Source organism: Podarcis melisellensis (assembly GCF_964234715.1).
Source record: "Podarcis melisellensis genome assembly, chromosome: 1".
Taxonomy (NCBI): domain Eukaryota; kingdom Metazoa; phylum Chordata; class Lepidosauria; order Squamata; family Lacertidae; genus Podarcis; species Podarcis melisellensis.
Genome location: NC_138528.1, coordinates 128,091,344 through 128,118,069, shown reverse-complemented (window position 1 = coordinate 128,118,069; position 26,726 = coordinate 128,091,344). Strand labels below are relative to the sequence as shown.

General features: G+C 44.6%; 1 protein-coding gene across 1 annotated transcript in view; it reads left to right on the top strand.

Annotated features, from left to right (window-relative positions):
* KLF7 (KLF transcription factor 7) overlaps positions 1–26,726 on the top strand; it is an 81,945-nt gene that overhangs the window by 445 nt on the left and 54,774 nt on the right. The window contains exon 2 of the mRNA XM_081898555.1: positions 113–314. Coding sequence (XP_081754681.1) covers positions 113–314 — 202 coding nt within the window. The remainder of the gene's footprint in view (positions 1–112; positions 315–26,726) is intronic.

Here is a 26,726-nt window from a genome sequence, read left to right as displayed (position 1 = left end):
GCAAACGAAAGCAAAACAGAGGACAAGGACAGCTGGATTGATTGCTCTTAACGGTCCTTCTTCCTCCCCCTCCTCCTCCTCCTCTTCCCCCTTTTCCCTTTTTAATGAACAGAACTAAAAGCCCACCGCAAAATTGCAAACACAAACCTAAAAGGAAAGGGTCGGGGTTTGTTGTTTTCAGCAGAAGCAGCAGAAGCAGCAGCAACAGCAACATGGATGTTTTGGCTAGTTATAGTATATTCCAGGAACTGCAGCTCGTGCACGACACCGGTTACTTCTCGGCTTTGCCATCCTTGGAAGACAACTGGCAGCAGGTGAACCATTTACGTTACTCCTGTGAAATCTCTTAAATGCAGGCGCTGGTGAATCAGAGCGGCTTTTTGTTTCTCGTTTTCTGTGATCTTGTCGGTCCCCCCCCCCCGGTTAAAAAATAATCAACACTGTCATAAATGTTATCAATAGCCATGCAGTCCTGTTGAAAGCTGCTTGCATTAAATCCTAGATCATATAGTAATCAGGGAGCACCTGAGGTCTGGTGTTCTTTTGAGTGTGTTTTTTCATATCACATTGTGGTTCTGTTAATTTTTTCAAAATAAAAAAAGTTGCTTCTCCTTTCATTGCTGTTCCCTTTAAAATAAAACGGGGGGGGGGATTGCTTTCAACCAGTGTTAACAACTAACAGCTGGTGGAAGCTGAATAGATTTTTCAGATTTTTTGCAAGGTAATTGGTGTGTCGGGGCAAGTCAGTTCATTTATTGGAGAGACTTGATTGCAGAAGCCAAGGCACACACTGCAATAATTTTTTTAAAAAAAGAAAATCCTTTGTGTTACTTCGCTTCCGTTAAAAAAGAAAGCTTGTCTTCGCTTAGAACAATGACAGTTCAAGCACACACAGAAGAGAGTTTAGACAGCAAAGGGGTTTAGAAATACAACCAGAGATGGAAATTGGGTAATGAGGTTAAAGCGAACTGATTGACAATACGGTGGAGAGATGGGGAATCCAGAGAGAGAGATAGCGGACTGGGTGTGAAATCTCTGATTAGCCTAAATATGTACAAGGATGGGGAGAGGAAATGACTAGAAGATCGTTCGATGCAGCTGGAAGGTTTTTTTTTTCATTAGGGCAAAATATTACCTAAAGTCGTGCTGCTATGAGTTGCCCTGCTGGGTTTGGTTACAAGTCTAAGATTATTTAGCCATTGTACAAACTACTGTGTCTTCATTTTGAGGGGGGGGGGAGAGCCTGGCCTGTGTAGTTTAGGAGACAGATGTAGTTGAAGAAGCATGTGGCTGCAAATGTAACTTGCATACTGCACTCTCCCCCCCCCATGACAGCTGTAGGGTGAGTGAGATAACGAGGTGCCGGATTTTATCTTCCAGTTGTCCAAATGATATTGATTAGCATGATTCTACAATGTACTTTTAAAGGTGTGTTTTGTGTGTCTTTAAGGAGACTGCACACGTGCTCTAGCTGTCTGCATCTATTGTTGGATATTATTGCCGTGGAATTGTTAACCACTTTGATAGCTGACCGGCATTATTGTAGGGGTTTCTCAGCCTTGAGTTCCTGCTTTCTTTCGGGAAAGGTTTCCTGGCAAAATACAGCGCTGGCAAGCAACGGGGACAGTTCAGGTCTGCTTTATTCTTAAAGGAAGAGGAGCCTTTTGTTTGCCTGCTTGCTAGGCATAGTCACTGATGAGTCACATCTGGTTTTCTCCATGTTTCTCCTTTAAGGGACTGATTCAGTTGGAGAGGCGAATAATGCCCCACTTAACAGTTCTTCCAGTTTGCTTCCAACAGCAGTGCCCTTGCTGTTGAATCAGTTGCATATTAATAACAGTCTAGACAGTTCAATGCGAGATAATCTGTTGACATAGCCAGCATGCCTCAGGCAGATACTGTATGCTACACTTTGTGAGGTTGTCCTCGCGCATTGAAAGGAAGCTGACTCTTTTCTGCCACACGACTGCCAAATGCTACATTTAAAGGAGCATGGCTTGTTCTTTGTATTTTAAGAACTCAGGTGTTTGACCTACATCCTTTAGTCCCTTTTTGTTTTATAATCACACGAACCTTTCAATCAAACCAATTTTTGTTTCTTACACGAGCTCATCGTGCTGTAGAGTATTCTTTTGAGTTTTCCAAGTGCCCCATGTACATTATCTCATTAAACGTCACGGAAAGAAAAAGAAAAAAGAACCCGAGAGGCAGGGCCAGTCCACAATATGGTGTGTCATGGGAGGGAGGCAAGTTAGAGAATAGTGGCTCCTCTAAAGCCTCAGTAAAGCTGAAATGAGATTCGAATTCGGGACACCGCATTTCATGCCATTGAACATGTAGTCCCAGGCACGTCTACTTAGAAGTAAGTTGCATTGAATTCAGGGAGGTGTTCTCCCAGGTAAGTGGGTACTGGATTGCAGCCAAAGGCACTAAAAATAAAAAAATAGGATGGGTACAGGGTAAATGGAACAGTGATTCAGCTGCACAGAAAAAATTTGTAGACATTGGTGCCATGGTGGCAGGATTTGGGGGATGGGGTGGCAGATGTCCAGTGGCCCATTCAGCAGCCTGGGCAGGGGACACTCCTCCCCAATGCAGCAGGTCAGGCTTCTTGTCACATTTTGTAGTAAGTGAGCATTATCATCTAAAGAAGAGGGAGACATGAGACAAGCATGTCCACAGCCTGAGATCACCAAATGGACCCATTCTTGTCTAGGCACGCGCTTTGCTTTCTCACTTTCCCCCAGGCACCATGATTTCCAGACATGTGTCCACAAAAATCACGACAAACAAGTTTCTAAGATTTTTCTAACAGAGCAGGGCTATCGGCCATCAGCGACTCACTGCAAATTATGGACTCTTAGCTAACATCTCTTAGTAGGGTGCCTTGTATGAATCTGTTCTTCTGTGTGTTGGTGGGTGGAGAGCTTGAATGTTATTGTTCTGTACCAGTAAAAGATATAGTACCAGTAAAAGATAAATAAACAGTTTGAAAAAGATAATTATAGCTTTGTTTTTAAAGGGAGCGCGCCATGGAATCCTCATACGCTTATGAAAACTGGGTTTTTTGGGGTTGGAGTGCAGCAAAATTGCCACAGTTGCTTTCAGTTTTACTGAAATTTATTCTAGGACAACCCTTATTCATTTTATATCTCTGTGCTTCTGGCCCACCCTTTTTCCCAGTGGGTTGCCCAGGGCAGCTAACAATGCAGTAGAAAACCCCAACATTCAATAAAACTACCTTGGTGGGAGGTGGCGGGGGGGGGAGGAGAGAAGCAGGTGGGGGCGCGTCTCTGCTTCCTTTTCCCTTCCTGCTGTCCTCAGCATGGCCAGATCTCAGCAGCGTTTGAGAGTGGTCCTCCAGGGATTAGAATCACAGCATTCGTCCTCTACCACTCTATTCAGAAGTGAGCCCTATGGACTCCCAGGTATATGGGTCTAGGATTGCAGTTCAAGTGATGTTTGCAATTGATTCCAGACATGGATTCCCAAAGCACAACTCTTTCAAAAAAAAAAAACCCACCACCCTTGGTTTGGTCCACTTCTTCCATCTTGGAGTTCCTAAATGGTGGAAGGTCACAGTTCTGTTATTGAAGGGCTGTGGTTTTTTATTCAGCTGTACGAAGCTTCTTGCTAAAATGAAATCTTCAACCTTCAGCAGGTAATAGAACGAGGGAAGACTCTGGTTTGAACCTTAAGGTCTTAAAATCAAAAGAAGAGCATGGATCAGGCCAGATGCCCATCTGATCCAGCATCCAGCTGATAGGCAGTTCTTAGGCAAGCCACAGCTTCTGTCTGCAACATGGACATGGAAACATGAAGTCCAATTACAGAGATGTTGTAAGGATGACTGAGAGAGAGTGCATGAAATTGCTTCTAGACTACCCAGGAAAAGCACTGTGTAAATACTAAAGGCACACTCTTGGCAAAGGTGAAGTTGAGAACTTGCTTAAATCTTTTCCACTGAAATCCGCGGGACTTCAAAATACTTACATCTGTGTAAGTTGCATTCAATAAAATATGCTTAGAGGTGCAGCTTTTGTGCCCCAGTAGGCATTTGGTTGTGATTGACAGCTGTGGAGAACTGTATCTTTCTTCTGTCTCTCTGCTTGCCTGCCTACTGCTTTGCAGCAACTTTGTGAATACAGAACAGAAAAAGTTGCATGTAGTGTAGCTGTCAAGTGTCATAACCTAAAACCCCTATAGTACTGTGTCTGCAGCAATAACCCAAGACAGTTGCTAAATAATTGCTGGCTGTCACCCATCCTCCTCTCTCTCTCTCTCTCTCTCTCTCTCTCTCTCTCTCTCTCTCTCTTACACACACACACACACACACACACACTGCCATTCCCTGTAGCTGAAGGAAGAGGAAGTTCTTAGGTCTCTGCTTCTGAGAATGTACAGTAGTTGCATGGAAAGTTACAATGAGGCAATTCCTGAATAACTTGTTAAATGTGGAGCAGGCAGACTCCTTTTGGTGGAAGAGAATTGATGTCCATTGCACGCTGGTTTTAAGCCAAATTACTTTGGCAGGGGCTGTTGGTGCATACCCGATAGCAAAAGGTGCGACATAGATTGGACTGATGGCTTTATTTCAGTAGGATTCGGCAGAGCAGAATTCCTTATGGAGCGGAATGAAAAATGTGAATTCTTAGCCCTTGCAGAGTGAGCAAGTTTGGGGGTTTTGTTGTCGGAAGGATCATTTCGGCCATTTCCAAATGCTCAAGGAGCCAGAGTAAGAGATTAGAGTAGCCCCTCTGACTTTGGCTGGGAAGAGCTAAGTTTAAATAGAAGAGCTTTGCTGGTTCAGGTTGAAAGGCCCGTCTGGTCCAGCCTCCTGTTCTTACAGCAGCCTGGTCAGAGACCTCTGGGAAGCCCACAATCTAGATTCTAGACCCAAGCCCAAGAGTTCTCAAGTCTCTCCTCATGAATATGAGCAGGTCATATTCTATCTCCACCCACCCCACCCCCCGCCACCTTAGTCTGTCTGTCCTCCGATTAGATTTGTTGAAAAGAGTCAGCATCCTTGTTCGTGCAGATGTTCCCAAGGCAGATTGTCAAAGTCTTGTGCAAGACTGAAGCATCTCATTGCAACAGAAACAAGAGTGGGGCAAAGAGCAAATGGCTGTGTTGCACAGGATACTCGGCTCAAATGTTATCTCTTGAATGAAATTAAATATAGACTTCTAAGATCTTGAATGGACCTACGTAATATTTCACGGACAGGAAACAGCTTGTTATCTGCAGCTATCCTGTGGCTGTGTGTTCTGTTGGGTTCTCCACATGCCTCGATCATGCTTTTTAAAATTGGTTGGTGGGTTCAGAAAGTAAGCTTGGGATGTTTATAAAAGAGCGTGTGTGTATGTGTGAACTTTTGGCTGGAGTGTTAGATTGTTGCCTGTGATGCGGAATAATAGGTTGGGTGCAGCTTACAATTTGTTCATTTAAATTCCTTATTTGCTCCAACTCCTGGTCTCAGCGCAGATCTTTAATAGCTCCGTGATGTGGGTGAGACTCATAGCACAACACCTGCAAATTGGTTGCATTGGTTATATCATTGATCTGCTGTCTGTTTAATGATCAGCTCATCTCCCACTAGCAAGCCCCTCGGCTTTAATTTTAATGACACGTGTGCGTCCTATGTCTACAGACACTTTAGGATCCTTGCTCATAGAATCATAGGATTGGAAGGGACTCTGAGGATCCTCTAGTCCAAGCCCTTGCAATGCAAGAAACTCCATTAAATCAGCCATGGCAGATGGCCATTCACTGTTGGAATCAAGCCTTGTCAGAGGAATGTGCCCCTCTCTAGGCACCGGCTGATTTCCTTGTTGACCTCCCCGTCTGCGACTCCCGGCAGGAAACAGGCGAGGTCTCTTATCGGCGATCCTTCTCATACGTGAGACGAACACACCACTCCTTCACTCTCCTCCCTGCTATCCCCAGGAAGGGGAAAGAGACAGACAGAAATATATTTACATGCCTTTATTTCTGTCTTTTGCAGCAGTACAGAGAAACATGTCTGCACTCTCTTTACATCAACAGCAGAGAGCTATATAAGACTCCTCCCATGTACTTCCAGTACAGGTCAGATGACACGCTGAGCTAACATCCGGTGCTCAGTACAGTGAATGGACTGCCCCTTTCTTCCCACGGTAACAGTCACAAACATCAACATCCTGTTTGGCTTTCCAGCCAGCTGCTGAAGCTTCTGCTCGCTGCTGCATAGCTCCTTTTTGGTAACATTCACCCTCTGCTTAAGAACCTCCAGTGAAGGAGATCCACCACTTTTTAAGAGAGTCCCTTCCACTGTTTTACTGTCAGAAAGTCCTTCCTGATGTTTAGTTGGAACCTCCTGCCTTGCAACTTGAAGCCATTGGTTCGGGTTCTGCCCTCCAGAGCAGGAGAAAACAAGCTTGCTCCATCTTCCATACGACAGCCCTTTAGATACTTGAAGATGGCTATCGTATCTCCTCTCGAGGATGTTTAAAACAATACCGTTCTTCCTGTTCTGCCCTGTTATGTTTGGTATGTTCTGAAAGGGTGGAAGGAGGATCTCTTGTAATCATGGAATTTCACAAACACAAGAGATGGCTTTTGCACAGCAGCCTTCCCTCCCTCTCCTTTCAGGCATGCAAAGGATAACCAGATATAACCTGCATGCTGCACATGGGAACATACTGTTTCTCTGCTCCTTGACACTTTGGTGAGTGGCAGTTGGTCATGCTTACTCCAATGGGCAGCAGCTGTAAGGTCTTTCCCTGTCCCTGCTACCAGAGAGCCTTTCCAGCTGGTGAGGCCAGGGATTGATCCTGGAACCTTTTCACATTCAATGCGTGTGTTCTGTCACTGAGCCAGGTTCATACGATGGGGCATCAGTGCTCTGTGTCCCTCACCAGGCTGAGCAGGAACAGAATAAATCAGGCAAAACAATCCCAATCTATGCTCATTTGCTGCCTGCATATTCTACACAGGTTACTGAATTCCAAATTCAGCTTCTCTTGGCACAGAATTTTGGCAGTACTGGTGTGCAACTGCAGGTTTGTCTGTTTGTTTTCCTCCTGGGGTCAGAGGGTAAGTTTAATGCACAATGATGTGGTTCCAGTGGACACTTGGCAACAATTTTGCACCATGTGCAAATGGGCAGCTACATGCCTTGCATAATGCAGGTATTTGCGGTGTATCTTGCAACTTGCTGCAGCCATAGTTATGTGCATTATTCTACGTGGCATGATGACTCGCAGTCAAGCACTGATCCCCTGTGAGATGTGCAAGTGGTCAAAAACAGAAAAAAGTGGATACAATGTGCACATTATAGGCAACATCAGGATGTGCACAGTTAGTAATACAGGTGTGTAAGTGATCATTTCTGGATGTGTGAAAAGACTCTGTGTTGAGAAGCACATTGGGCTGGCTTGAGGTGGCATGATCTTTCCTTGGGTCTCTTCAAAACCACTGGACCTCCAGCATGAGGAATGAGGTCCAGTATGAATGGACCAAGCTAATTCCAGGTTGTTGCTGCTCTTAAGGCAGATGATTTTTCAGACATTGTGCTGGAAGGCCTGTTAAGTAAAAAAAATGTTTGTTGGAAGAGAGGAGAGACCCTTTGCATTGGCTAGGCTTAGTTTTGATTTGTATGTGATGATGATGATAATAATAATAATAATAATAATAATAATAATAATAATAATAATTTATTATTTGTACCCCGCCCATCTGGCTGGGTTTCCCCAGCCACTCTGGGTGGCTTCCATAGAAACCAAAAATACATTAAAATATCACAGATCAAAAACTTCCCTGAACAGGGCTGCCTTAAGATGTCTTCTGAATGTCAGGTAGTTATTTATCGCTTTGACATCTGATGGGAGGGCGTTCCACAGGGCGGGCGCCACTACCGAGAAGCCCTCTGCCTGGTACCCTGTAGCTTTGCTTCTCGCAATGAGGGAACCACCAGAAGGCCCTCAGTGCTGGACCTCAGCGTCCGGGCAGAACGATGGGGGTGGAGATACTCCTTCAGGTGATAGGCTAGGAATGGTTGGACCTGTGTCTCTTTCAGATCTTACTGTACTACAGTCACCCTGGAGAGTATTCCGGAGTGATGAGGGATGCAGCCCAGTGGCTCCTGGAGGACCAAAGGTCCATGGATGGACCTTCATTTTAGAGAGCGTTTTTTTATCTCCTGATTGTTTCTGTTTTTATGCACACACATTTTCCAAACAACTAGGTGTATGTCAAGTTAGCTAAGCGCTGACTTCATTCACATGACACGTTGTACTTTTGCAGAGCTCTCCCTGAGTTCAGCGAGGCTTGCTTGAGAAAACGTCACGCTGGATTGCGTTGTTTAAAATGGTCTTCTTAGTAGGTCCTCTGTGTTAACCAAAAACAATGTGAGGATCATCCTGTCTACACACACTGGGCCATATTAACGCACTCTCTTTGGCAATACACACTCACTTAGGGGAAGGGAGAGAGAGAGGTCAAGAAAGAGCCTCTGTTCTACCTTACCTTCAGAAGGCTAACCTTGCCCTTTGAAACAAGAAATCTCAAAATATGCTTTTTCATGCAGGCTGCAGGTTCTGAGCACACTTCCTTGAGCACAAGCCTTATTGAGCACAGTGGGATTTGCTTCTGAGTTAAGGTGCAAAGGTTTTTTTTCCTGTCAGTCCTATTGGCTGTTTGGAGTGGCAGTCATAATTTTAGGGCAGCTCGTATTTCCCCCTCTTGAGATGTTGCTGTAAAGTGATGAGAGAGGCTGTGAGGTCGTCTGGGGCTATGGAAGTATTACAATGGCGGGACTAATCTAGCACAACTCTGTTAGCCATTAAGCTGACTTATATTTGGCAGACGGGGCCATTTTGCTGGCCGGTCGAAAATTTTCCGCTGCTACTGGAAAGGAATAAATCACATGGCGGAACATTCCTTCCTTCATGCCATTCCCCATTGTTCTAGAATAATGGCATACTTGGCCACTCCATAAACCAAACTCATCTCCTTTAATATTGCTATTTCATCTTGGTTCCAGTCACAGCAAAACACATTTCTAAGTGCTTATTGTACATCATGCCCCGCGAGAATAGCTTGCAGGAAGAGTTGACTTCCAAGAAGAAGCAGCCACCTGTGAGCTACGGAGGATTGGAAATGGCTGTTGAATAAGCTAAAACACCTCCTGTCACACAATGCAGGATGTAAAGTAAAAGGGTTTAAGGTGATTTGTCTTTGACGTGTTTTGGCTGCAGAAACCCTGGTTACAAATTATGGTTTCTCTGTGTTACAAGTCTCCAGACCACCATGAGGGCAAAAACGAGGCAACTGCATATATTAACAGAGCTATAGATTGCTGAAATACATTTGCTAAAAGACCTGTGGGAGAATCTTCCATGTGAGCCTGCTTGAACTGTGGGATCCACAGGAGGGGGCTTGTTGTGCACCATTCAATCTTTTTAGAAATCTTATTAGATCTTGTAGATCAGAGCTGGGTGAAAGATAGGTCAGGATGTACTGGTAGATCTCTTGGTTGTTTGCAGTGGATCAGTAAGGGTTTCTGCCTCCCAATGATTTAACAGTGCCAAGTAAAATTGCAAGAAAGGAAAAAGAAAGCAATGGTGGCCTTGTGGGAATTACTTACTTGACTCTGTGGTCCTCTCCAGTGAAATATGAATATTAGTTGGTTGCCTTTGACTAGGTCTCTCTGCAGGTCTGCTCGCCTGTTTCAGGATTTGTGTTCGAACTGTAAATTTGAAGTAACTAAACTATGGATTTGTATTTGTATATGTTTATTGGACAAAGAAGATTGTCAGCTCAGGGGTAGTGTTAGAAACTCAGATATATGAGCTAGGCACTAAATGGCTCTTTAAACCAAGGTTACAGTGACCAAAATGGAATGTCTAGTTGCCATTGTCTAGTTGTATGGAAGTGAGAGCTGGACCATAAAGAAGGCTGAATGCCGAAGAATTGATGCTTTTGAATTCTGGTGCTGGAGGAGACTCTTGAGAGTCCCATGGACTGCAAGAAGATCAAACCTATGCATTCTGAAGGAAATCAGCCCTGAGTGCTCACTGGAAGGACAGATCGTGAAGCTGAGGCTCCAATACTTCGGCCACCTCATGAGAAGAGAAGACTCCCTGGGAAAGACCCTGATGTTGGGAAAGATGGAGGGCACAAGGAGAAGGGGACAACAGAGGATGAGGTGGTTGGACAGTGTTCTCGAAGCTATGAACATGAGTTTGACCAAACCGCTGGAAGCAGTGGAAGACAGAAGTGCCTGGCATGCTCTGGTCCAGCGCACGCCATGGTCCAGAGCACGCCAGGCACTCCTGTCTTCCACTGCCCACCCTATTCCCCCTGACTGTAATTTGTGTTAATTGTTTTTAATTTCTGACTTTTAAATTGTACCCTGCTCTGGGGCTTGCTGGTGAAGGGTGGGTTATACATTTGATTATGATAATACTCCTGATTAATTTGAAATAGAAAAAAACCTGCCATATATTCTCTGTTTGTTATGTTTCTTTGTTCCTGGTTTTTTAATTAGAACGATGAGCTAATGTGTTTTAACTTAAATAATAATAAAATTCAACGGGTAGGATATTGGACTTGCCCAACAAATGTCAGCATGGCCTCTAGCAAAACATCCTATATTGGTGTTTCCAGGCATACAGGGATTGCTTTGTTGTTCAGCTTTTGTCAGGATTTCATGCATCTTCCCTTGAGGCAAAGTTTCTGCTGCTAGAAAATCACGTTCTTCCTGTATTCAAACCTCAACGTTTTTTGTCACTGTTGAAAGTGTGATTCCTCCCTTCTTTCCTCCAGAGCAATAATTCTGAGCTGTGGCAGAATGTGGGAATTATTGTACAGTTATAGCACATTTTGTGCCGTTCGCTTTACCTGAGTGTCACATTTTGAATAGGTTTAATTATGACTACAGCATAGGCAGGGGATTGCTTTTATTGTGATTATGTTCCCCCCGCCACCGTTCTGGGCTTGCCTTTCCTGAAATTGTGGGACAGCTCCCACTCTGCAAACTGCAGGCATTGCAAAAAAGGCTTTTACCTGGAGTGAGAGAGGATCTCTCAGATGGAGGAGGTGCGATCTTCTCCTGCCTTGCTCCTTCTCTGCCTCGCAAATTGTACATGACTGCTTGGTTTGCGTTTGCCGAGTGTAAACAAGTAGGTGGAATTGATTTAACCTCAGTAGCTAAAAGTGGCAGAAATGGAGGGGCGTTGGGCCAAGGTGGTTAATGAGGTATGGCAAGCGGTTAAATGCATGCCAGTTCCTAGGGCTGGTGGCAACGGCAGAAGCAAGTTTCCCTTCATTGGCAAGTCCTGGTACTCAGTCCCTTATCTTCCCAAGCAGAACAGAACAGATTGCAGGGATGTGTGAGTGATTGGCATGGGATTCTTGCCCTTCTTCACAATCCACAATTGCCACTGGGCTGTGGATTCTCCAGGGTTCTATGACGTGGCGTGTCTTCATTCCCACATACTGTAACCAGTATTTGAAACTCGGATATATAAACCAGGCACCAAAGAGTTACCAAGGTTACAGTCACAAAAAGGGAATGTCTAGTTGTCGTTTTGGGGCCAGGCGGCACCAAAGCCTTGTTTTTCAAATGACGGACAAGCTGTGATTGATTATCAGTTCAACGTCTGGATACTTCACATGACAACCTTGAGCTAGGTTAAGAACCTTGAGAACTTCAAGAAGAAAAGTCACTTGATCCGGGGATAGTCCACATATATATATTGGCCCATTCCGACCTCTTTTTCTTAATGGTGACATGAAACATTCATAATGTAGGGATATTCTCCGCAACTGTGGGCAGGGCAATGGGGTGGGGTTACTGAAGACAGTCGATTATAACTTTGTTCACTGTTTCTGCTCAGGCTGCACAGAAAAAGCATTGGGGGTCGTGAAATTCATTCCGAATGTGCAGATGAAATATATCTGATCGAATTCTGCAGGAGGTGTTGCTAGCATGTGAAAACAGTCCAGATCCAATGATCCCCAGGCAGGCAGCTCCAGAGGGTGGAGGTGCCTGGCCCCTGGCTAGTTTTGGACACCAATATAATAAGGCTCTGGGACGTGGGTGGCGCTGTGGGTTAAACCACAGAGCCTAGGGCTTTCCGATCAGAAGGTCGGCAGTTCAAATCCCCGCGACGGGGTGAGCTCCCGTTGCTCGGTCCCTGCTCCTGCCAACCTAGCACTTCGAAAGTACGTCAAAGTTCAAGTAGATAAATAGGTACCACTCTGGCGGGAAGGTAAACGGCGTTTCCATGCGCTGGTCTGGTTCACCAGAAGCAGCTTAGTCATGCTGGCCACGACCCGGAAGCTGTACGCCGGCTCCCTTGGCCAGTACAGTAAAGCAAGATGAGCGCCGCAACCCCAGAGTCAGCCATGACTGAACCTAATGGTCAGGGGTCCCTTTACCTTTACCTTTATAATAAGGCTCATAACACCTTCACAGATAAGAACATAAGAACAGCCTGCTGGATTAGGCCCATGGCCCTTCAACTCCAGCATCCTTCCTCACCGTGGCCGAACAGATGTCTGTGCAAAACCAGCAAGCGGAACCTGAGCACAAGAGCCGTCTCCTCGCCTGGGGTTTCCAGCAGCTGGTATTCGGGAGCACTGCTGCCTCCAGCTGTGGAACGTAGAGCATAGCCATTGCAGCTAGTGAACTTCGATAGCCAGTTGTTCGAAATTAGCAGGTGCCAGGCACACTTTGCGCCTAAAGATCTCCCAGCTGCTAGCACCTCAAAAAGCCTGGGTGCCATTTTTTTGCACCTGGCTGACACTCAAAGATTAGAAGAAGAAGAGGAGGAGTTTGGATTTTATATCCCACTTTATCACTACCCGAAGGAGTCTCAAAGCAGCTAACATTCTCCTTTCCCTTCCTCCCCCACAACAAACACTCTGTGAGGTGAGTGAGGCTGAGAGACTTCAGAGAAGTGTGACTGGCGCAAGGTCACCCAGCAGCTGCGCGTGGAGGAGCGGGGAAGCGAACCCAGTTCCCCAGATTACGAGTCCGCTGCTCTTAACCACTACACCACACTGGCTCTCAGTGATTACTGAAATGTATGTGCTTTGAAGCCTCGAAGTATATTTTTAAGGATAGACAATACGTTAAGGAGTATAACAATAAAGAATAGAGTGTTTTGAAAGTATGGTACCAATATTTTTATTGTAAACAACAAATTAAGCATGTATTCACAATTTCTGCTAAAAATGTGATATTAACAATGTCTCACTTGTGTGAATTGCGTATTAATTAATGCTCATCAAAAGAAAATTAAAATATTGTTGCTGACACCCCCACACCCCCGTGGCGACTAGACATTCTGTTTTGGTGCCCTCAACCCAGGTCCCAGAAACTGTCCGGCTTTTCTATCCCAGTTTCTAACACTGTTTTTTTAAAAAATTGCATTTTTATTAAAGATTTTCTTAGTTTACAAAAGTGTGTGTAATGTCTCTCTCTCTCTCTCTCTCTCTCTCTCTCTCTCTCTCTCTCTCTCTCTCTCTCTCTCTCTTCTTTCTCCTCCAAGTAACATTTTTTACAGATCAGTTTCAATTGTTGAGACATTAGGAAGAAGAAGGGGAAGGGGGGGGAGGTGGGGGGTTGGGTGGTGATGTTTCTATTATACTTAATATATGTAAGGTTTGGTGTCAGCGTTGCTTGTGCAGGTTCTCTGCTGTTCACTTGTGTTCCTTGGGTGGTGAGAGAGGTTGGGGTTGGCCATGGGTGTGGTTATTCATTTATGATTGGCTGTGGTGAACTTTGTTTTCCTGTGTGAGCGGGGTGGGTGGGCGTTTTGGATCAGGTTAGCCATATGATTTGTATGCTGTTGGTGAATTTTTGTCATTGTCTTGTTGGGCTGTGTATGTGATAAAGGGGAGCCATACCGGGGCGAAGGTGTCGTCTTCTATTTGTCCCCATGTCAATTTCAGTTTATTGGTCACAGTATTTTTCGCTCCATAAGACGCACCTAGTTTTTAGAGGAGGAAAACAAGGAAAAAAAATATTCTGAATGAAACAGTGGATGTATGATTTTTGTGGTTCATGCTGTGGCCACAGACGTGATCTGACGGTGAATTTGGGGTGACCGAATACAAAAATCCTGAGGATCCATGTGGATCCGTGCTTTGTAACCACATTATTTGTACCATTGCAGCCCTAGGAAACAGTGGATGCATGCTTTTTTTGGTGCAGGCTGTAGCCATGGACATGCTATGTGATCTGATGGTGAATTTGGGGTGACCCAATGTAAAAATCCTGAGGATCCATGGGCTTTTACCCCCCCTCCCAGGCAGCCTCCTTTATCGTATCCCTTATCTCTCTCCCGATAGCACCGATCAGCTGCTTCCTTTCAACACTCCCTTCCCTCTTGTTTGCCTTAGCATCTTTTCCTTAGCTGGAGCAGTTTTTTGCTCCTCCTCTTCTTCTCATTTCTCTCCTCATTGCTTGTTTTAGTATTCCTGTCTCCTCTCCTTGCAAGTTCACTGTCTTTACCTCCCTCGGCAGCCTCCTTTACCAGCAGCCTTATCTCCCGATGACTTGCCAATCAGCGGCTTTGTTTCAACACCCCCTTCCCTCTTTTTTTTTTTTTAAAAAAAGCATGATCTTCTTTTCGCCCCTGGGCAATTCGGCTCCAGGGACCATACATTCACTCCATGAGACACACAGACACTTCCCCTTTACTTTTTAGGAAGAAGAAAGTGCGTCTTATGGAGCGAAAAATACGGTATTTTTTTTCTAGTAGGGCTGTTTCCCATACTATTTGGTACCATTGGTCAATTTCTAACACTGTTGATCACCCTCTCCTCCTCCATGAATCTGTCTGATCTGCTTCTAAAGCCATTCAAGTTGGTGTCCATCACTGCTTCCTTGGGGAACAAGTTCCATAGGTTGACTCTGCTGTCCTGCGTGAAGGAGGACTTTCTTTTCTCCCTCCTGAATCTTCCAACATTCAGCTTGGTTGGGTGTGCATGAGTTTTGGTGTTGCTCCCACACATGATACATCCCTGCAGAGGCAGCAGGAAATCTCTGGCTTACTCGAAACTTCGTTACCTTCTGAGTTTTTTGAGCTCCGTTTTGTGCTGTGCCACTGTCGGTTGGTGTTCCCTATGGCCAAGCGAAGGTGCAGGTCACTTCATGAAACTAGATGAAGATTTGTGTTGTAGGAGAAACAGGTTGTTGCTTCTAAATCTGGAGGCCTGAGACCCCAAGCTCTCCTTCTCGTCTGGAAGCTTCCCCATTGCCAAATCCCAGAAGTCTGGGAGCTAACTAGTACAGTGGTACCTCGGGTTAAGAACTTAATTCGTTCCGGAGGTCCATTATTAACCTGAAACTGTTCTTAACCTGAAGCACCACTTTAGCTAATGGGGCCTCCCACTGCTGCCACGGCGCGATTTCTTTTCTCATCTTGAAGCAAAGTTCTTAACCCAAGGTACTAATTCTGGGTTAGTGGAGTCTGCAACCTGAATCGTATGTAACTTGAGGTACCGCTGTATTAGAAAAGAGGATGGGAAAAGGCAGTCTCATTCCAAGGCTGCAGCTGCCCATTAAAAGCCGGTGTCAGACTGAACCCCTCCTCAGAAGAAATGGTTGCTCAACTCAAGTTGCAAATGTTGCTTCAACTGTAGAATGTGCTGTGGCTACTGGGTGCAAAATGATAATGAAGCACAGTCGTACCTTGGTTGTTGAATGGATTCCGACTTCTGAAAACATTTGACAGCCAAGGCGGGCTTCTGATTGGCTGCAGGAGCTTCCTGCAGGCAATCGGAAGCCGCGTTGGACATTCGGCTTCCAAAGAACATTTGCAAACTGGAACACTCCCTTCCGGGTTTGCAGCATTTGGGAGCCAAAACGTTCGAGACGCAAGGCGTTTGGGATCCAAGGTACGACTGTACAGCTTCTTTGGGTGGTAGGAAAACTAGCAACATTGGACATGTTGAAGGTTTTCTGCCTGCTAAGGAGCTGTCCCTTAGTTTGGAACTTCGGCCTTTACTGGATGAGAGCGAGAGCCGGTGAAACATTAGATAGTGGAATGAGGTTGCTAACATGCTCTTGATGCAGCTGTGTCTGTAGGATCAAGCTCATGGCTTGGAGATGCCCACGTGTTCCTCCTGATCACTGGGTTGTGCTGCAGCACCTGCAAAGCTGTGGCAGTAACCATTGTTGTTGTTTATTCGTTTAGTCCGACTCTTTGTGACCCCATGGACCACAGCAAGCCAGGCACTCCTGTCTTCCACTGCCTCCCGCAGTTTGGCCAAACTCATGCTGGTAGCTTCAAGAACACTGTCCAACCATCTCATCCTCTGTCGTCCCCTTCTCCTTGTGCCCTCCATCTTTCCCAACATCAGGGTCTTTTTCAGGGAGTCTTCTCTTCTCATGAGGTGGCCAAAGTATTGGAGCCTCAACTTTAGGATCTGTCCTTCCGGTGAGCACTCAGGGCTGATTTCCTTCAGAATGGAGAGGTTTGATCTTCTTGCAGTCCATGGGACTCTCCAGAGTCTCCTCCAGCACCATAATTCAAAAGCATCCATTCTTCGACGATCAGCCTTCCTTATGGTCCAGCTCATTATGGTCCAGCTGGACCATAAACAAGGCAGTGACCATAGGTTCTGGCAAAATCGTACGAGAACTTGCCAAAATCGTGTGAGATCTTGTGCGCTGTGCCGGTGGCAGAGGTGGTGTGCCTCCTCCTCTAGGGCTTCCCTAGCCCAAGGTGGCTGCCTCACGTTGTCTCATGTTTGGGCTGGCCCTGTGCTTTACTTTTCAATACATTGGACTCTGGCTGCCTGAAGGATTGCTTACCAGCTCGGCTTCTTAGATGGCCGTATTCTGGAACTGGAAGTGAAGGCCTTCTCGGTGGTGGTGCCCTATCTATACCCACTTTTCTACCTTGTTGGTATGAAGCAAACCCCATTTTATTTCTCAGGTGTTTTCAGTCCATGATGAACTTGGTTGTGGTTCTGTTTTCTCATGCTGCTTTACTGTTAGCTGAGCTAACTGTGGTGCTTCTGTTGACTTGTATTTTGCTTTTGTGTGTCGCAAATCTTTCTTTAACTCAAGAAACAAACGATGGGCTTTGTGGGATAAATGTGACTCTTTGTAGACGGGCAGCTTATGGGGGGGAGAAGCACTAGGATCCTTAAACATTCCATTTTATCAGCTTTGCTCTTTAAAATCTGTAACTCAAGGACATCCTTAATTATTGCAGAGAAAGAGAAACAAAAGTGATTACAAAGTGGAAAAACCTCCATGATGTGAATTTTGAAACATTTGCTAACTTTTTTTTTTAAGCATTCCCTCCTCCCCACAATACCTGAGGAATGTAGGAGTTTGTTTTTGTCTTACGTAAAACATTTTTGAAAGGAAAGGAAATTCCCAAGGTGCAGAATCTCTGGTACTCTAAACCCCCCCCCCCCACACACACTTAGCAGACATGATGTGCTTTCCTAAAGACCCACAAATCCAAGATCTTCATTCATTCCTAGTAAGATTTTTAAAGTTTATTTTATTAAAAAATATATATTAAAAGGACTGCAAGACCTGAGAGATAATGTTGCAAGCAGAGTTCCCCCCACAAGTTGTTCTTACGTGTAGTTTTTAAAAGGGGTTTCATGTGTGTGGTTTGTTTGTGTTTTGTTTTTTTAGTATAACATAATTGTCAAGGAAATATTGATTGTTTTAGTTCATTAGATGTGCTTCTATAGGTCCAATATATTGCGGATGGTTGCACTATGGCATGGGTAGGCAAACTAAGGCCCGGGGGCTGGATCCGGCCCAATCGCTTTCTAAATCTTGCCCACGGACGATCTGGGAATCAGCGTGTTTTTACATGCGTAGAAGGTGCACTTTTATTTAAAATGCATCTCTGGGTTATTTGTGGGGCATAGGAATTAGTTCATTCCCCCCGCCCAATATAGTCCGGCCCCCCACAAGGTCTGAGGGACCCCTGCTGAAAAAGTTAGCTGGTCCCTGCACTAGAGGGTCTGCCTATGTCTGTGGTCTCACTGAAGTCGAGATACTTTTTTGGCAGTTTCGGCATGGAAACTGCAACCAGGGGCAAATTTTGCAAACATGACGTCCAGTTCAGAGCCATTAAAACCTATGAGAGTTTAGTCATTGTCTTCAATGAGGTGTGGATTTGACTCAGGGAATATCTGCTAGTCCTAACCATGGCAACCACTTTGGCTATTTTCTTGCCTTGTTTCGAAAAACCAGTTTTTTCCTCAAATGGCTCATGGCTAGTCATGTGTCTTTTGTGCTCTCTCTCTCTCTCTCTCTCTCTCTCTCTCTCTCTCTCTCTCTCTCTGTGTGTGTGTGTGTGTGTGTGTGTGTGTAGCTATTTAATCTCAGAGTTGCTCTGGAAAATTTACATTGCCCTGAAAAGATTCCAGTCGCTAAGAGCTGCTGAATCGAACTCGTTGCTACAGAGAAGCAATAAGGGGAGAGCGCAAAGGAGCATTTGATGCAAAAAAACAAACAAACCCCAGCATCTTTCAAATATTGTTTTGTCTTTGACATATAGCTGCTAGAAAAGTGGTGCTAACTGTCTAATGGAAGCCTGGACGAGTGCCACCTAGGACAAATTTTGCACGTTACTGAGCAGATTGGAATGGCGATGAAAACCTGCCGTCAGGCTTTCTTGGTCCTTTTTTTTTAAAAAAACAACAACGCTGCATTTGAACATTAAATAATTATGGAAGCTGTGTGCACTTGCAGACTCGTGCATTATTACTGTTTCTTTCAGGATTACTATCTGGGCAAGGCTGTTCCCCTCCAGTGTCCTTGCTAGGGCTCTGAAAGACAGCCGGGAGTGTGTTCAAGGCTCTGTGCCAGCCTCTTCTGCCAGAGTCTCTATGTTGTGTGACGAGAATGAGGAAACGGGAAGACGTCAAGTCTCCAGGGGCTGGCGGCAGTGGCTGCTCTCGCTGTACGAGGGTGGGAGACTGGAGGTCTGATATTCACTGGGCTGTGCTTACTGGAGAACATAAGGCAGGGGTTGGCAAGGGCATGGGCCGGATCACTCCCGCAGAGATCCTCTGTGGGCTGGACCGCCGCAGTGCAACGCTGGAAATTGAGTGCGCATGCCCAGACCCCGAAAATCATGCCTGCGCAGAAGCGATTCCTGGCATCTGGGCATGTGCAGAAGTGATTTCTGGAGCCACGGAAGAGAGTCCCTGCGCCATGCTGTACCGGTTTAGCGCAGCACGCGGGGACTCACCAAGTGGGCATCTCAGTTCAGGGGCGGCTCGTGGGCCGGTTGAACGGCCTCAGTGGACCGCTTCTGGCCCATGGGCCTTAGGTTGCTGACCCCTGATATAAAGTTTCTGGGACGTTCACATGATTCTTTCCCCCACCCCCCACCCCCCGCCGGTTGGACCAACCATGGAGACATTTTGGTTTGCTTGCTCGTTTGTCATTGTCAGCTAAAATGGAAAAAAGCAGCTGGTAATTTTGTGTGCGTAGGTGTGCAAATCTTGCCTGGTCGTCAGCTTGTCTTTATTCTCACAGGTGGTCACCCAAAGGACTGTTTATAGGTGTGATCTGTGGTTGATGTATGCTTGCTTGAAAGGAAGGCCACATCCATGCCAATTCAGCAACCTTCCTACCAGCATTTCTGCTTTCATGATGGAACAATCTCCCCTTTCCCCACCCCTCATTGGTTGTTCTGGGGGTTCTCTTGACCCTCCAGAGCAGATTTGGGAAAGGTGCAAAGGATGTGCCAGGGGAGGAGAGTAGCGAGAAAGCCCTGTTGCCCTAGCCTAGCGGGAGTCCATCTGCTGGTTTCTCCTAGCACCCCAGGTTCGTTGAATCCAGCCCTGTGTGTTTAAAGCACTCTTATACCACTATTAACAGTCATGGCTTCCCCGCAAGAACCCAGGGAACCCGTGTTAGAAACTGAGATATGAAAGCTAGGAGCTAAACGGCACCTTAAACCGAGGTTATGGGCGCAACAACATAATGTCTCGGTGCACTTTTTATTTATATAACAAAGAATACAAAGCTGAAAATGAATGAACTGCAGCTAAAATATTATGTTCATTTTTCACATGGTCTAGTTCTTCTCCTAAAAGGGATGCGGGTGGCGCTGTGGGTTAAACCACAGAGCCTAGGGCTTGCCGATCAGAAGGTCAGCGGTTTGAATCCCCGCAACGGGGTGAGCTCTCGTTGCTTGGTCCCTGCTTCTGCCAACCTAGCAGTTCAAAAGCACGTCAAAGTGCAAGGAGATAAATAGGTACCGCTCCAGTGGGAAGGTAAACGGCGTTTCCGTGCACTGCTCTGGTTCACCAGAAGCAGCTTAGTCATGCTGGTCACATGACCCGGAAGCTGTACGCCGGCTCCCTCGGCCAATAAAGCGAGATGAGCGCCACAACCCCAGAGTCGGTCACAACTGGACCTAATGGTCAGGGGTCCCTTTACCTTTACCTAGTCCTTCCCCTGCCCACCCCCCTGATATTCTGAAAAAGGGTCTCTTCCCCAGTCTTCAGAGAGTAACTGGAAGTGGGGAGGCAGAAAAGGGTCTTTCTTTCCTTCCACTCTGCAGTTGTAAACTGAAATCTTAGGCACAGTACTGCACCCAGAGCTCAGAAGCTGCCCACGTTCATAAAATTCCCCGTAGCAAAATACGCCTAGAACAATGGGGGTTTTGAATACTGCAGGGAACTGTAGTTTATTAATGTTCTAATGACTCTCTGAATCCCTTACAAACTGCAGATTCCAGGGTTCTTTGGAGGACGCAACGGTTGCTAAAGGGGCATAAGACTAACATCCTTTACCTGCATGGTGCAGGTGGGACTCAGGTATCCTTGAATTCAATGAGGTGTGCAAGGAAATGCACAAAGGATCAGGCTGTTAGTCTCTAAGGTGCCATAGTAAATGCTGTTTTTTACAGGGAGTTGGGCCGTGCCAGTTAATAGTCAGAATAGACATATTTCTCATCCATAATTCCCTACTTATCAGAGACAGCTTTGTGACTACTGTGTTGACTGATCCTCTGTGATGGTAGATATGATGTTTCAGGCCTCCTTGCTAAAATATTTGTTGCTGCTAGATGTTCCTGTTTGCAGATAATCGTGATGTTTTAGGTTTTGTTCTTTTGTTTGAACGCAAGCAAAATAAAATACTTACTATCTTATCATATAAAGGAATGCGGGTGGCGCTGTGGGTTAAACCACAGAGCCTAGGACTTGCGATCAGAAGGTCGGCAGTTCAAATCCCTGTGATGGGGTGAGCTCCCGTTGCTCGGTCCCTGCTCCTGCCAACCTAGCAATTCGAAAGCACGTCAAAGTGCAAGTAGATAAATAGGGACCGCTCCGGCAGGAAGGTACCGTAAATGGCGTTTCCATGTGCTGCTATGGTTCGCCAGAAGCGGCTTAGTCATGCTGGCCACATGACCCGGAAGCTGTACACCGACTCCCTTGGCCAATAAAGCAAGATGAGCGCCGCAACCCCAGAGTCATCCGCGACTGGACCTAATGGTTAGGGGTCCCTTTACCTTTACCTTATCATATATAATATGAGAGAGAGAGAGAGAGAGAGAGGTGGGGAGGAGAGAGCAAGCACACGGATGCAATACATTGTGACTTGGAAGAACAGACACTTGAAAGCCAACTGATAACTTAATTGTTTTTGGTGTGTCTGTGTGTTGTGTGTGTTTGTAAGTTGTAGGTTGAGAAGCATATGTAGGCACCTCAGTTCTTTAAAGAAAACCTTGATTGTGGCTTCTTTATTTGAGACTAAATTTACACATTGCTTGAGCATATGATGGTCACCCCAAAACTCTGTATATCAGCATTTATAAGGGGCATTTGCACGAGTCCCCAGCATTACATGTTCAATTGCATATAGAGACATGGCACAGTGACCATGTGCCATTGATTTTTCAGCTGCTCTCGCATGGCAGGTGGCTTTTCAGCAGCTACCATGCTGCCTGGGTATCCTAGGAAGATGCCTCAGGCCTGTAGTTCTGGGACACAGAGGTGAGCCTCCTTAAGAAGGTGTAAGACAAGTATTGGAAAGACATGAGCTGCTTCTGTTTTCCTCCTACCTCTTGCTTTACATAAATAGATATAAAATGGATCTGGGAAGGAAATGATTGGCAGAATCCGAGACCTGGGAGAAGAATTGGTGGAAGAAGACTGGAAGAAATTTAAAGACTATCTGCAGAAACACTGTAAAATTAATGAATGTTAAAATGAATGTTAAAATTAATGAATGTTAAAATGATGTTGGATTGAAAATAAGTGGCATTAGCAACAAAGTTATTAAGAATATGCAAAAATGAATTCATAATGGATGGAAATATAGAGTTATAATATGTTAAGATATAGAGTTAAGATAAATGAAAGAGGGCAAGGATTTGCTGATTTGATTATGTAAATGGGATTACAAAAAGGGGAGGTGAGAGGAGGTCAAGGAAACAAGCAAATGAGTTTAAAGTTATAAAAAAACGGATTTGTTTTTATTTTTTTCCTATTTTTTGTTTTTGTTTTTTGTTTTTTTTGTCTTTTGTCTTTTGTATGTTGTATTTTTATTTTTTATTTTTTCATGTATTTTTGTATTTATAGTTACAGATAGGTAGCTGTGTTGGTCTGCCATAGTCAAAACAAAAAAATTCCTTCCAGTAGCACCTTAAAGACCAACTAAGTTAGTTCTTGGTATGAGCTTTCGTGTGCATGCACACTTCTTCAGAGTCTTCAGATATTTCGTGTGCATGCACACTTCTTCAGATACTTCAGATATTCTTTTGGTATCTGAAGAAGTGTGCATGCACACGAAAGCTCATACCAAGAACTAACTTAGTTGGTCTTTAAGGTGCTACTGGAAGGAATTTTTTTGTTTTGTATTTATGTCTTTGTAAAACTTTAATAAATATTCCATATAAAAATAAAAAAAATAAAATGGATCTGGGAAAAGTAAGGATGCCTATTAACTGGACCTGGACGTAGAATGTCAACACTCTCTTCTGAATTTGCACCTCGGAGCCCTTGTGTCGACTGAGGGCGGGAGGAGTCTCGAAGTTACAACACACTTTACTTTTTCTTTGCATATTGTGCGTGGCAGGGAAGGTGGTGGAGGATTGTCAACACAGTAGCCTTCAGCTTCTCCTTGGTGGCCTTCGAAGACGTTATCTTGACAAGGAAGAGGCTAATAGTGAAGAGCAGGGATTCCAAGCTCATGTCTTCCTATCGCTTGCTGGCATGTGACGTTATGAGGCACTTTTGCACATTTTCTGTAGCTGGCCTTCTTAGGCGTTTATTAAAACCACCAGTAACTTAAATCAGTGCTTACGTATTCAATTACGGCTGCAAGAATACTGATAGCCAGAAGTTGGAAATGTGAATCAACACCTACAATAATAGATTGGCAATCACTCATGCTAAAGTACTTTCAATTAGCGAAGCTGACCGGAAAAGTCAGAGGAGCCCCAAATCAAAAAATATTCAGAGAATAGAGACTATTCAAAGAATATATAAGATGTTATTGTAATAATGACGTTATCCTAGCAGAACTGAATGATACTTGTATATAATAAACAAATGGAATAAATATACTAGATGAATATATAGGAAAAGTTATAAAACAAACTGTGATAAGACAATAGAAAAAGTACAGTGAGAACAATTAGAAATTTCTTTCAGAAGACTTTATTAGAAAAGGCAGGATGTTGTAACCAATATTCATTTCTTATTAACTCTTTATTGCTTTTTATTTTCTTTATCTTTTTCCTATTATATTTTTGCGTTTAATTTTGATGTAACTCTCTGTAATATATATGTAAGATGATATTTTAAACAATAAAGATGAATTTTTTTTTAAAAAAAGTAACTTAAATCAGTTTTGGCTTTGCCTTGGTTACATTTGGAGAGATTCCAGGCAGTTTTTTATTTCTTAAATCGAGGGGTCCTGCCCTTCCGCTGCCATTACCTCCCATATCTAGTGGGAGGAGCACCCATGGGGGCTCCATCTCTTGGGTTTACGCTGCCTGAGTTGGCTGCCTTGAGCTGGGGAACCTTAAAACTGAGAATTGATGAACGCTGCCTGCCCACCAGCTATAAAGTCCATCAACGGAATAATCTTGGAAAGCTACCAGCGGCATCAGACATAGAAATTATCTTTACATAACTTCAAGGTGACACAGTACAACTTCTTCTTTCGCTGACCTCCACCTTGATTTGCAAGATCGTTTACTCAGAACTTTGCCGGCTAATCTATATTCTCTCTTGAATGCATCCAGACCATAAATCTGCCTGGTTACGCAGGCAACGCTGCTTTTCCCCAAAGAAGATAATAAAACACCAATGCACCGCCTTCAGTTTTGAACCAGACCATTGTAAAACCCCTCTTTAATACCCGGTTAGTTTCTCAGTCTTTCACTTTGAAATCTGTGTAAATATGGGTGTTCTGCTTTTATTAAAGATGGGTGGGATTCTTGCATAAGTATCCCATGCTCAAGAAGACAAAGAAGGCTCTTCTTCTGTATAAGAGTTTCGTGAAGTTGGCCCAAACTGGCTGAGATAAGTACTCCTGTCATGAAGAATGCATTTCTGAGCTCAGGATGGTACCCTAAGAATGTGACCTTTTAAAAACGTGATGGTGCATAGCAGGAGAGCTTTGAAAATGTGCCTATCCTGAGAAGCATCAAAATATTCAGCAAGAGTGGTAAATACAGTTGTATCTTGAATCCCAAATGCCTTGGTACTTGGACATTTTGGCTCCCGAACGTTGCAAACCTGGAAGTGAGTGTTCCGGTTTGCAAACATTCTTTGGAACCCGAACGTCCGACGGGGCTTCTGCAACTTCTGATTGGCTGCAGGAAGTTCCTGCAGCCAATCAGAAGCCGCACTTTGGTTTCCAAACGTTTTGGTAGTTCATCAGGGATTGGCAAACTCGAATGTTGGCTCATACTGTATCTCTTACTTCATAGTATGAAAACATCTACGGCAACATTTGTCTTGTTAAAAGGGCAATCATTGCATTTCTGAGCTGAATACTGTTATTGGCTGAATACTGCAGGTTAGTGGTGCTGGTACTCCTTCACTGGAATCTTCTAAAGCGTTCCTTGGCACAAGATTTAAAGAAATGCTGGTTAGTCATCTTGGCTTTTAGGGAATGGGGTTTTCCCCTCTCCCTACTATGTTGCACAGGGTCTTTGTGAAAAGACCCTCTTGTCCACTGCTAATCTGTCCTTAAAAGAGGACTTGAAACTTGTCTGCTTATAGCAGGAACACTAATAGTGGTGTGTGTGTGTGTACGCACAAAGAAAGCAACTGTAAAAAGCTGCAACATCATCTAGACTGAGATCCAAATGGGGTTCATTAATTACCAGCAGCGACTGTGGCTGTGCCTGGCTGAAACGGAATTAACAAAATCATGTGGTCTATGTAATTTTTCCAAATGGAAGAATTAATACTGACTATAACCAACCAACTCCCCTCCCCCCTTTGAAGTAAACAAGTAAGTGCATTTAATGATTGGGAATATGCTAGCCCAAGATTGTATATATTTATTTATATTTTTGTCCTGCTCTTCCTCTGAGGAATTCAGGGTGGTCGGCTCCTCCCACCCCATGGATACTCACAACAGCCCCGCTGTGTAGGTTTAGGTATTAAAACTAGCAAGATCACCCAGTGAACTTTCTGGCAGAGTGGGGATTTGAACCTCTCTTGTTAGTCTGATATTCTAATTTCTGTGCCACCCTGGCTGTTCCTATTTGGTTAGGTAACTTGTGTATATCTACTGCACACTTCTTCACTTTTCTTGATATTTGTCTTACTGTATCTGAGTTTGAGGAGCAACTTGGGGAGAAATTAAGTTTGGCTAATCAGTCGGGCTTCTGACAACATCTAACATGGTCAAGTTTTGATCTGTGGCTGGGTCTCTAGGCATTGCCACAGGATGAATATTGAACACTTTTCTGTTTTTTCAAATTTATTTTTGCCTATAAATAGCTGTTTTCGTTACCTCAGCAATTTCTGTTGATCTTTCCTGGAGGTTTGCCAGCTTGTCAAGATCTCTGCTCTGCAATGAGGTGCACAGATCTAAGTATAGTATTGCAGAGAAAGGCAGGTAGAGGAGGACCTAATTTATAGCGCTATTATCGATGGCCATTTTGCCTAGTATAGTGTGGTATCAGTTTCCATTGCCTTCAGTATTATTATATTATCTAAGGTTCTGCTTTTTTCATTGCTCCTGAATTTGTTGTTTAGTCATTTAGTCATGTCCGACTCTTCCTGACCCCATGGACCAGAGCAGGCCAGGCACTCCTGTCTTCCACTGCCTCCCGCAGTTTGGTCAAACTCATGTTTGTAGCTTCGAGAACACTGTCCAACCATCTCATCCTCTGTCGTCCCCTTCTCCTTGTGCCCTCCATCTTTCCCAACATCAGGGTCTTTTCCAGGGAGTCTTCTCTTCTCATGAGGTGGCCAAAGTATTGGAGCCTCAGCTTCAGGATCTGTCCTTCCAGTGAGCACTCAGGGCTGATTTCCTTAAGAATGGATAGGTTTGATCTTCTTGCAGTCCATGGGACTTTCAAGAGTCTCCTCCAGCACCATAATTCAAAAGCATCAATTCTTTGGCAATCAGCCTTCTTTATGGTCCAGCTCTCACTTCCATACATCACTACTGGGAAAACCATGGCTTTAACTATACAGACCTTTGTTGGCAAGGTGATGTCTCTGCTTTGCTTTGCTTTGCTCTTGAATTGGGAATGGACAAAAGT